The sequence below is a fragment of the Erinaceus europaeus genome, chromosome 1 (genome assembly GCF_950295315.1).
Source record: "Erinaceus europaeus chromosome 1, mEriEur2.1, whole genome shotgun sequence".
Taxonomy (NCBI): Eukaryota; Metazoa; Chordata; class Mammalia; order Eulipotyphla; family Erinaceidae; genus Erinaceus; species Erinaceus europaeus.
Window position 1 is genome coordinate 86,710,170 of NC_080162.1, and position 13,242 is coordinate 86,723,411.

At 41.0% G+C, this 13,242-nt stretch overlaps 1 protein-coding gene across 11 annotated transcripts in view; it reads right to left on the minus strand.

Annotated features, from left to right (window-relative positions):
- PTPRT (protein tyrosine phosphatase receptor type T) overlaps positions 1-13,242 on the minus strand; it is a 1,549,072-nt gene that overhangs the window by 884,216 nt on the left and 651,614 nt on the right. For all 11 annotated transcript variants that reach the window (XM_060190244.1, XM_060190260.1, XM_060190255.1 and 8 more), the window contains exon 7: positions 10,080-10,373. In XM_060190244.1, the coding sequence (XP_060046227.1) occupies positions 10,080-10,373 (294 nt within the window). The remainder of the gene's footprint in view (positions 1-10,079; positions 10,374-13,242) is intronic.

Sequence of the window (13,242 nt, forward strand, 5' to 3'; positions counted from 1 at the left end):
CTGGATTTATTTGTGATTTCATAACTGTGGTGTAAAGAGAACGGCTCAGAGTCTAGTTCAATGAAGTTTGGGGGTGTGTGTTAATAGTAGATTTCTGGAGCATGAAAGACAAATTTAGGTTGATGGAAATCTGTTTTGGGGATGTCTCCAAATGACCTACATGTCTACTGAGTAGGAAACCAGAACCCACAGTGGGTGGTATTAGGAAACACTTCTTTTTTATGATACTCAATGGTAGCTGTAAGACATCAACAAGAAGGTGGACAGGTCATTAAACATGGTACTTGTAAAAGAACTGAAGGGATAATCTAGGCCAGTATTGCTACCAATCATTTCATCATCTCACCTACCTTCCCCAGTTGCTGATGTTGGTTCCCATTTAATAATGATGTTTTTCCTTTTTAAAACCATTTTGTTGGGATTAAAGTTGTACAGTAAATACAGTTGTTGGGCATTGTGTAAAATTTCTGTTTTCTACAAAACATCCTCACCCCAAATACTTCTGCTGTTGGTTCCTCTCCCTGTGGACTCTGGGTAGTTGGTGGTATCAGTCTACTGTGCTGACCCTATTATTTTGAACATATTCCCATCCTGAGTTTTATATGATAAAACTAGGTAGAGAAAAAATGGGAATAGATGGGAAATTCCTCAAGATAGTGGAGTCTATATATAGCAAACCTACAGCCAACATCATACTCAATGGAGAGAAGCTGAAAGCATTCCCCCTCAGATCAGGGACTAGACAGGGCTGCCCACTGTCACCATTACTCTTCAACATAGTATTGGAAGTTCTTGCCATAGCAATCAGGCAAGAGAAAGAAATCAAAGGGATACAGATTGGAAGGGAAGAAGTCAAGCTCTCACTATTTGCAGATGATATGATAGTATACATAGAAAGACCTAAAGAATCCAGTAGAAAATTACTGGAAGTTGTTAGGCAATATAGCAAGGTATCAGGCTACAAAATCAATGTACAAAAATCAGTGGCATTTCTTTATGCAAACACTAAATCTGAAGAAGAAGACATCCAGAAATCACTCCCATTTACTGTTTCAGCAAAATCAATCAAATACCTAGGAATAAAGTTGACCAAAGAAGTGAAAGACTTGTATGCTGAAAACTATGAGTCGCTACTCAAGGAGATAGAAACTGATACCAAGAAATGGAAAGATATCCCATGCTCATGGATTGGAAGAATAAATATCATCAAAATGAACATTCTCCCCAGAGCCATATACAAATTTAATGCAATACCCATCAAAGTTCCACCAAGCTTCTTTAAGAGAATAGAACAAACACTACAATCATTTATCTGGAACCTGAAAACACCTAGAATTGCCAAAACCATCCTAAGGAAAAGAAACAGAAATGGAGGCATCACACTCCCAGACCTTAAACTATATTATAAAGCCATCATCATCAAAACAGCATGGTACTGGAACAAAAATAGGCACACAGACCAGTGGAACAGAATTGAAAGCCCAGAAGTAAATCCCAACACCTATGGGCATCTAATCTTTGATAAGGGGGCCCAAAGGATTAAATGGAAGAAGGAGGCTCTCTTCAATAAATGGTGCTGGGAAAACTGGGTTGAAACATGCAGAAGAATGAAATTGAACCACTTTATCTCACCAGAAACAAAAATCAACTCCAAATGGATCAAAGACCTAGATGTCAGACCAGAAACAATCAAATACTTAGAGGAAAACATTGGTAAAACACTTTCCCATCTACACCTCAAGGACATCTTTGATGAATCAAACCCAATTGCAAGGAAGACCAAAGCAGAAACAAACCAATGGGACTACATCAAATTGAAAAGCTTCTGCACATCCAAAGAAACTATTAAACAAACAGAGAGACCCCTCACAGAATGGGAGGAGATCTTCACATGCCAGACATCAGACAAGAAACTAATCACCAAAATATATAAAGAGCTCAGCAAACTTAGCCGCAAAAAAGCAAATGACCCCATCCAAAAATGGGCAGAGGAAATGAACAAAACATTCACCACAGAGGAGATCCAAAAGGCTAACAAACATATGAAAAACTGCTCTAGGTCACTGATTGTCAGAGAAATGCAAATTAAGACAACACTAAGATACCACCTCACTCCTGTAAGAATGGCATACATCAAAAAGGACAGCAGCAACAAATGCTGGAGAGGATGTGGGGACAGAGGAACCCTTTTACATTGCTGGCGGGAATGTAAATTGGTACAGCCTCTGTGGAGAGCAGTCTGGAAAACTCTCAGAAGGCTAGGCATGGACCTTCCATATGACCCAATAATTCCTCTCCTGGGGTTATACCCCAAGGACTCCATAACACCCAACCAAAAAGAGGTGTGTACTCCTATGTTCATAGCAGCACAATTCATAATAGCTAAAACCTGGAAGCAACCCAGGTGCCCAACAACAGATGAATGGCTGAGAAAGCTGTGGTATATATACACAATGGAATACTATGCAGCTATCAAGAACAATGAACCCACCTTCTCTGACCCATCTTGGACAGAGCTAGAAGGAATTATGTTAAGTGAACTAAGTCAGAAAGTTAAAGATGAGTATGGGATGATCCCACTCATCAACAGAAGCTGACTTAGAAGATCTGAAAGGGAAACTAAAAGCAGGACCTGATCAAATTGTAAGTAGGGCACCAAAGTAAAAACCCAGTGGTGAGGGGTAGACATGTAGCTTCCTGGGCCAGTGGGGGGTGGGAGTGGGCGGGAGGGATGGGTCACAGTCCTTTGGTGATGGCAATGGTGTTTATGTACACTCCTAGCAAAATGTAGACATATAAATCAGTAGTTAATTAATATGAGAGGGGGAAATCAATTGTATGTCTCAAAGGTTCTCAAAAGACAAACTGAATCTTTTTAATAGATAGGCTACGTATTTGATATGCGGACTCTCTCAAAAGCCTAGACCAAGTAGATTAGAAGCTTCCAATAGCACAGATATATACAAGATACTGGGTACTGTACAGCAAACCATAACAAAGGGACTTTTCAAAGTTAACCCAATTAACAAATAATGTGATGATAATATTAACTATTGATTGTCTTTTTGAACCCTAAGACAGCAGGAACCTCACATCTTCACTATAGAGCCCCTACTTCCCCCAGTCCTGGCACCCTTGGATAGGGCTCACTTTCCCGTATGCATCTCCCAATCCATACCAAATAATATTGCATCCGCCGATCACAACCTAACCAAAGCAACGATTGCCATCTCAACATGCTTCACCTCAGAGTGTATCCAGAGACTTCACGTGTGGAATGACAACCCTTCAGCTTCATTACTCGGGTGAGACCTTTCCTTTTATAGTACACTCTAATTTCATCTCAGGTAGTTCACTTTCTAACAAAGTCCCATAACCTAGACATACACCAGTTTCTGTGATAGAGAGTGTATGTGCACACGTATCCATAAACTACTGCAAAATATATACCTGAAAGCAGGATTACACTAGAGTTTGCAGTGAGTACCTCCCTAACACTTCCTCTCCACTATTCCAAACTTGGGATCCATGATTGCTCAACAAATTGCTTGGCTTTGTATGTTAACTCTCTTTTCAATCACCAGGTTCCAGATGCCACCAGGATGCTGGCTAGGCTTCCCTGGATTGAAGACCCCACCAATGTGTCCTGGAGCTCAGCTTCCCCAGAGACACACCTTACTAGGGAAAGAGAGAGGCAGACTGGGAGTATGGACCGACCAGTCAACGCCCATGTTCAGCGGGGAAGCAATTACAGAAGCCAGACCCTCTACCTTCTGCAACCCTCAACGACCCTGGGTCCATGCTCCCAGAGGGCTAGAGAATGGGAAGGCTATCATGGGAGAGGGTGGGTTATGGGGATTGGGTGGTGGGAATTGTGTGGAGTTGTACCCCTCCTACCTTATGCTTTTGTTCACTAATCCTTTCTTAAATAAAAAATTAAATAAAAAAAAAACTAGGTAGAGAAAAATAGTAACCACTCAGAATTCTCAGCAGTGAAATGATCTACACAGAAGAGCATGTTTGCCCCATCAGAGGTAGCAGTTTTCAAGATGGAGTAGAGTGGGTTCCTGACAGTTCTCTTAAGATCTAGCTACTATTGCTTAATGCCTGCCATTAAAGATGTATCAGAGGAAACTACCCACTGTTCTATACAAGAAAACCTCTTAGAATACAAACTGCAATGTGATAAACATGTTCAGAAATGAGAATTCCCTTGAGAGGATAAAGCATATGTCTATGGTCCACCTTCCACATGCCAGTCAGTTCAGAGAAACGGACTTACTTAAGATTTCCTATTTTGTTATCATGGTTCATAATAACACCATCCAAAAAAAAAAAACAGTAGCAATAATAAGTGGGTTGTTTCTTTGTATGATCTAAAGAGCATTTTAAAATTTTCAAAGCATTTTGAAGTACATAATCACATGTACTCCCCTGATGTATTATTTCAGAAAAGATAGTAGTAAATTATTAAACTGAGATAAAAAGAACAAAGTGTTAAAGAAGTAAATATATTAATAAATACATAAATTATGTCAAGAGAACCACATGAAAGAAAAATAAATTGTTTTCATTGTTACAAAGTAGTGTCTTTCTAAAATCCAGGTGCAGGAAGGCAGTTCTCATGGAAGAGACGTTGTACTAGGCTGGTCTTTTTTGAGTCTACATTTGCACATGCCATCAACTTTCCTTTACTTCAAACAGAAGATATCAAACCAGAACATGCTTCTTTGCCTTTAAAAACCCTTACACATATTCTCACTTAGAAAAATGGTTCTACTACTCATCTGACAGTCTACCTAAACCTAAAAGCTGCCAGTGCTATATTTGGTTCTTTTGACACCACACCATATTTCCAGATTCCTTGATCATATATTCTATCCAGACTCTGGTTTAATTGGCTAAGAGTCTTGCTCTGAACTCCAGATTGTTGACCTGGGTTTCTACCCGGTAGCTAAACTCCAAGCAATCTCTTCCCTTAAGGTTTACTCCCTGCTTCCACTTCCCCAAGTATCTGCTTTCTCATTAGCCTGTCAGTTATGGAAGAATAAAAATACATGTCCACCTGACATTGCTAAATTGGTTTCAAAATATCTTCTAGAGCTACAACCAAGCTTCAGTTAAGCCTCTGCCTACTACCAAAATGACCGTACTAGATCAAAGTCTGCCATCACTACCTAACACAGCACTGTGAAAATGGAAGGGACTCAACAGATGTTTGGTAAAAAATGGTAAGAACTGAAGTGTGTATCCTTTCAGTAAGGTTCCATTTTTAGTAGTCTCTCTACCATCCAACCCTACCCTCAAGAGGACACCTAAAAGAGGGAAATCAATTAAGCCATGGGGTAGAAGAATTCCTTGGATCAAGATATTTAGCTCTAAGCAATACATTGATTTTTACCCTTGTTCTGGGTAATCTTAGTTTTGAATTTTTCCCCATTTATTGCTTAAAATTAACTCAAGCATCAAGCAATAAAATGGGCATACCACCAACATGGTTTGCAAAGTGTATCATGGCACATCAGTGGTTCCTTTCGTGAGTGTTTCCTCAAGGATGTCAAACTTTGATGCCTGAGTTGCACAGCAGATGTCATCGGCATAGATGAACTTCCTTGAAGAAGTTTCTGGGAGGTCATTGATGTAAATATTAAATAGCGTAGGAGCCAGAACAGAGCCCTGGGGGAGGCCACTTGAGACAAGTCTCCATCTGCTAGACTTGTCACCCAGATGCACCCGGAATCTTCTGTTTTGGAGAAGAAACGATATAGTGTTGGCCACCCATGGAGGCAGGCATCTTGAGATCTTGACTAGGAGACCACGGTGCCAGACCGTGTCATAGGCTGCTGTGAGATCAACAAAGACAGCACCTGTCGTTAAATTCTTCTGGAACCCATTTTCAATGTAAGTTGAGAGGGCCAGGGCTTGTTCGCAGGTAGATCTTCCTGGGTGGAAACCAGCTTGGGCGGGTGATAGGAATTTCTCTGCAAGATGAGAAATACGTGACAGAAGCAGCCTCTCGAGTTTGTAACACACGGAAAGGAGAGAAATTAGTCTATAGCTGGCGGCCAGTGTTGGGTCTTTCTTTGGTTTCAAAACCGCTATTATCTTTGCACGACGCCAAACTTTGGGCATAGACTCAGATTCCAAGATGTGGGACAGGAATGAAGCGATAGCTGATCTGATATCTGATCTGATATCTGATATCTGATATCTGATCTGATATCTGATTTCTGTAAAAAATGGCGATTAATCCCTAGCACTGCAAAAACGGTATCATCTGTTTTCCATCTACACCATGCCTCGGCCCCGCGTGAGCTTAATGTGCAGCTTGGCGATACGAGAATCCAGCATGAAGCCCAGCCAGTCTATCTTGGCGTTACTCTCGATCGCACTCTGTCATTTCACAAACATCTCATAAAAACTGCAGCAAAGGTGGGCGCGAGGAATAACATCATTGCAAGACTGGCCAGCTCCTCATGGGGCGCGAGCGCTTCCACACTACAATCATCATCTCTGGCATTATGTTATTCCACTGCAGAATACTGTGCCCCAGTATGGTTCCGTAGCCCCCATGTCCACTTGGTCGCTTCCAAATTATATTCCTCCATGAGGATAAATTCTGGAACCATCCGTTCCACCCCTGTTCCATGGCTGCCAGTTCTTAGCAACATCGCCCCGCCAGATATTCGTCGGGATGCGGCATCATCTAAGTTCATTTCCCACGTCTACGCTCGACCGGACCTGCCAATATACGCGGATATCTTCGCCCACCCTGTCCAACGCTTGACGTCTCCTCACCCAATCTGGTCCCCTACGCCTACACTGAACTTCTCTGTTCCAGACTCTTGGAAACAGAGCTGGAAGTCAGCTGAGGTAAAGAACAAACACCTCATCACAGACCCCTGCAAGCGTCAACCCGGCTTTGGCCTAGCACGTTATGACTGGGCCCTCCTCAATCGCTGTGTAAAATTACACAGTTGGGGCAACAGTCTGAAATAAAGTCTACAATTTTATTGAGATGATCATCTTGCAATTGAATTTAAAAATGTATTAATTGATAATCAACAAATCAGTCCACAAGGACTTTTAAAGTCCTTTGAATATCATTTATAAAGATTAAAAAGCCTGGGAACCCTTAGATTCAGAATGTGGAGAGAGAAAAGACTCATTGGCAGGATCAAATCAATTATTTTTATGGATGGATATTGAATTGCAAAGCTGAGATAAGGCAGCACCTGCTTTTATCATGTTCTTTACAAGTAGTAAGTTTTATAATTAGGTTATAATGAGAAATTTTACCAAAAGTCTGTTTTTGAAAGTAATCAAAAAAATGCCATCTCCATTCATCACAGTGGTTGTATAACATTCAAATGAATATTCCAAAGTAATGGAAGTAGTTACTAACTTTTGGCTACACGTGGCCAAAATACGGCACTGAGATATTGAAAAATGGTTACAATCAATTTATAATCAAGCATACTATTGACAATCTTTTTCCATGATGGATATATTAGAGAATAATTTCAGTATGGCACCAAATTGACCTATGCCTTGTGATTGTATACATGTAAACACCAGTGAAGTAGAAACTACATCCAGCTGAACTGAGCCAGGTAGGAATGCACAAAACACACCCACTTCAAACATGCACCTGCTCCCTCAGTTCACCCTATGTTATGAGCTGCATTGATCCAGCCTTGGTTATATATTCCCTCTACTTTCTGACAGTCCTCTTTCACCATTTTACAATAGCTCAGAAGCTACAACCTTACTGATACCCACTTCCAAATGCAAACTTTAAGTCTGTTCTAGGGAACACACCATTTACGTGACAATAGTTACTCACATTGTAAACAATATACAAAACAATGCCACCTTTTTAATCTGTTTCCTCTCTTTTTAAATGAGTCACTAATGTTTAAGTGTTCTACTCTCATTTCTCTGTATAAGCCAGTTTCTTTAAATTATATAGTTTTTCATCTTGGAGCGATTTTTAGGGATATATATATATATATATATATGTATCCTGCTATAACAGAAGTGAATACATTTTATTTTGCTTTTGGCCCACAGTACTGATTTACTCAAATGGTTGTTGGGCTAATTGGCCCTTCTCTCTTCACTCAGAACTGCCAGTGGCTCCTTTGTCCTCTGAAGACCATGTGGCACATTCTCCCGTCAGCCTACAGCTCTACATACCACACTACTTCATGTACCACTATCTTTACTTTTATATTTTATTGATTTTAACTTTTATTAGTGATTTAGTAATAGCCTGCAAGATTCTAAGATTACAGGGGAGTAACTCTACTCTACACACACTGCCAAGGTCTTATACCTTCACCCCAACCAACAATAACCACCATACTTCACATAAAGTCTTAGACACAATTTGGCTACTTTTTTTGTCAGTTTGTGCGTTTCAATGCTCTGTATTACACAGATAAGTGAAACTATCTAGTAGTTGTCTTTCCCCTCCTTACTTCACTAAGCATAATCACCTCCAGTTTTACCCATTTTGTCCTAAATGACACAATATTCTATGGAGTGTATGCACCATAATATCTTTACCCCATCATCTTTTGATGAGCATTTAGATTGTCTCTATTTCTTGGCTATTGTAAATAATGCAGCTATGAATATACAAGTTTATGTATCACTTTGAACTAGAATTTTCATGTCCTTTGGATATATGCCTAGGAGAAGCATTACTGGATGATAGGGTATAGGTTATTTCCCTTTCTCTCCTTCCTTCCTTCCTCCCTTTTTTTTTTTTTTTTTTTTTTTTGCTTGAGGACTCTCTATACTGTTTTCCATATGGGCTTCATCAGTTTCCATTCTCAACAACAGTTGTACCTCTATTTTTATTCATTCATCATGTTTTGACCAATGACCAAGAAATTTAGAGTGAGAAAACTTGAGTGTTAAGTCTTGACTATTTCATTGCCAATTAAATTGCTTTGCAAAAAACAGCTCTGACTTTCCACATCCATTCCTTCAATTATAGATGATATAAAAGTACTTGAATTGAATGCTTATCCAGAAGTCTGATGGAGATAATCTTAAGGTCATGCTTTGCAAAAAATAAGTTACTGACTTATTTTAATTTTTTTTATTTGCACTCAGAGACAGAGCATCTTAGAGATGCAGTCAGAGACAATCCCAAACCTTACGTCCTATGAGATACACCACAGAAACTCAGATCCCTCAAAGATCTAGCTGGTTCCAAAGAACACTCCTAGATGCAACACCGGCCAGCACACTTATAAACAGCATCCATGGACCTCAGAGAAACAGCTGAAACTAGAAGCCTCTAAGGAACACTAAACCAAGAGCCCATAGGGAAAAATAATTCATAGGACCTTTGGAAAAAGAATACAAACCTGGATTGTTAGACAAACATCAGAAGTACCAAATGGATACAGAGCTCTTATGCACCAAAGCAATTGCAAAATTCAATGATAGGCATTTTCAGAGCCAGGAGGCATTCAAAAATCAGTTGGCACCATCAGCCTCTGAAGATACAACTACAACAAGGAGTTCTCAGGGGATTTATCCAAATTCAGAGCTCTTTAGCATCACAGACTTAATACGTGGGTCATCAGGGACATTGTTAGGCTCGAAAACATCTGACATACACAACAGAAGCCAGAAACACTCAGAGATATCATCCAAATAAGGAGCTTCATGGAGAACAGTTGAAACCAGAAGTCCTTGGAGATACAACCAGAGTTGGAAGCCTTCAGAGATACCATCAGCACTAGACCACTCAGATATCCAAATGGCACCAGGCACCTTTGGGAAAATAGGACCAGTGTTCCACAGCAAACACTGTCAGGAACACAAATCTCCTCATGACACAGCTTGAATTAGACCATTCTCAGAATCACAGATGGAACCAGTAGGTTCTCAATAGATGCAGAAATGTCCTACAAGCCAAGAACAAAGGTACTTGACTGTCTCCACAACAGGACCACATTCATATCAGAGCTGAGAGGCAAGACCACAGAAAGTCAAGAAGGGGATCATTCCCAGCAAAAACCCAGTCTCTCAAAAAGAGTCAGGAAGGAGACTCTTACCTGCACATTTGGTTCTGGTGGTGAGGGGAGGTCCTGGGGGTCCTGTGCCCCCCTCTCCTGGCCGTGTAAGTAGGACTCGAATCTCATACTCCACATCAGGGTCCAGATGCCATAACTTATAGTTGGGGGAGTCAACGATATGGGTCTCAGCCCAGGTGCCCGTGGTGGTACGGTATTCCACCTCCTTGAGGATGATGGGGCCATCCCCAATGATGGAGTTAGCATTAGGCTTGATCCACAGATATGTGGCTCCCACAGCCAAAAGTTCTGGAGGGGCAATGGGCGTAGGAGGCTCTGAAAGACAGGCAATGAGCAGAAAACATCAGACCACGAAGTTTATAAAGCAGAATCAAGGAATATGAGGGCAAAGGTCATGGACATAAAGTGCTCAATCTTCCCTTTTTATAGTATGAGAGAGAGAAAGAGGGAAAAGAAGAGGGAGGGAGAGAGGGTTGAAGGAGAGGGAGAGAGGAAGAAAGAGGGAGGTCTATAAATGTGGGGATATGGCAGGTCTAGCAGGGCTGACACCTCAATCATCTCTCTGAGACTGGTAGGAGTTCACCCAAAAAAGCCTCCCTGGCCCTCCTCCCTCTGCTCAGATGGTCTTGTTGCCAGCATTTTGCACCTGGCATGAACACTCAAGTTTTTTTTTTTTTATTTTTTGTTTTATTTAAACCTTCTTTATAGATACCCTCCTCATCTACTTCCTATTTCTCTTTCCTCAATCACTCTAAGTCAAACCTTTTCCACTAAGTAAGGACTACAAAAGCTTGATTAGGGCAAGAGACCAGCACACTCTAATAATGGCCCTTTTGGTCACTACCAGGCCACCCCATAATCCGGGATTGGTCAGAGAATCCTGGGATTCCCACATAGATGATGGGCCTCGTTCTCTAACAGATCCCTCTCTCCACCACCACTGGTCATCTTCATCAGGAACAACATCATAAACCCTCTTGAGGGCCTCTACAGGACCTCGTTCTCAATGTAGAACAGTGGTAGATACTGCCCCATTCTCCAAAGGGAGTATGAGTCAGCATACTCTGCCACTCAGAGAAGACTGGTCCTAAAATGAGTGCAGCCTAGAATGTTTCTAGCTATGATCATGGAGTGCTAGCTCAGGGATGCAGAGGTTGCACAGACTCCCGTGTTAAGTATGAATAGACATGGGCCCTAAGTAAGATCAATGGGGCTTATTACTTATTTTTAATAAATCTTTTTTGTTATTGTCTTTATTTATTTATTGAATAGAGACAACCAGAAATCAAGAGGGAAGGGGGTGATAGAAAGAGAGACAGAGAGACACCCAAAGCCCTGCTTCACCACTTGAAAAGCTTCCCCCCAGCAGGTGGGGACTGGGGGCTCAAATCTGGGCCCTTGAGCATTATAGCATGTGCACTCAACCAGGTGTGCCACCACCCAGCCCCTCAATGGGGCTTATAGTTAACAATATTTATATATCTTCCCCATATTTGGGAGCTACTCACTGCCTTGATCCAACTCTATTGTCCTGTTTCCAACTGTGACATCATCTTCCCCAGACAATACTTTCTGCCCACCTGCATGTTAGTGGTAGGAATCAGGCAAAAATTGGTAATGTTATAGCCCCTTGGAATATGCCTAAATTACACTTACTAGCTTGTCCCAACATGAAGACCCCAAATCACATCTGCTCTATTCTTACGTTTAGGTTCCTGATTATTAAACCATTTGTTCTGCTTTGTATCTTAATGCTTTTCAGCCACCAAGTTGCAGGTTGCAGATGTTACCATGGAAACAACCTGCCTTCTCTGGGCAGATGACTTCACCAATGTGTCCTGGAGCCCCACTTCCTCAGAGCCCTACCACATTATGGAAAGATAGAAACAGGCAGGGAGTATAGATCGACCTGCCAATATCCATTTTCAGTGCAAAAGCAATTACATATACCAGACCTCTCACCTTCTGCACCTCATAAAGATTTTTGGTCCATACTCCCAGAGGGATAAAGAATAGAGAAGCTTCCAATGGAAATGATGAGATATGGTACTCTGGTGGTGAGAATTTTATGGAATTGTACCCCTCTTATCTCACAATCTTGTCAATCATAATTAAATTACTAATAAAATAAATAAACATCCTTTACATTCAACTTTAATTTACATATTTTGTATGCAAATATTAAATAACTGAGCCAGTATTTCTTTTCCTCTTAAGATTTATTTTTATTTTACCTATTTAGTTTTTTTTTTTTTCAGAGCACTGTTCAGCTCTGGCCTATGGTGGTGCTGGGGACTGGACCTTGGAGTTTTCAGGCACAGAGTCTCTTTGCAGACACACTATGTGATCTGTGAGACACTGAATCAGTTTTTTTAAATGTTTAACATCTGTCATACTTTCTTCATTTAGAGAAGGTAATAAAACAAAAAAACAATTGTTTGCAGAACACAACAGAGTCATCTGGTTTAATGCTCTATCTTCTCCCTCCTCCTCTTCCTTCTCCTCTACCTCCTAATCCTTCTCCTTTTTTTAATGCATTTCCAGGGGAGCAACACAGGACCTCTTGCATGTATGACAACACTTGCTGAGCAGCTTTCCTGGATCATTTTTTTCATTCTTTATTTGAGAGGAAGAGAGTAAATACAGAGGGAGAGGTAGCACAGAGAGAGAAGGGATGTCACAGCAGTGGTTCACCATCCAAGGAACTTCCATGCTCTGCTGCTATCAGTGGTGCCCCCAAGCATGGCCAGCACCTGATCCCAGGATCTCACACATGATAAGGCAAAAATTCTAACAGATAAATACTGGATATCTTCCAGTACTATACTATTCTGCTTCTTATCCCCAAATGAGAACTTTCATTGTATTTGTTTATTTGTTTATTGTTACTAGGGTTATGGCTGGGGTGTGGTGCCTGTGCAATGAATCCACTGCTCCTAGAAGCCATTTTTTTCCTCTCCCCCCACACTTTATTTGATAGGACAGAGAGGAATTGAGGCATCCCCCCTGCAGGTGGAGGGGGGGTGGCTCAAACTCAGGTTCTTGCACAGGTTATCTTGTATTTAGCCTGATATGCCATTGCCCAGCCCCCAAAACTTGTCTTTATTGAAGTCAAGATCAAAACCCAGGGAATTTTGAGGTTTATAAACCTTTATTTTATAGGAAAGCATAGATTTTTAAGTGG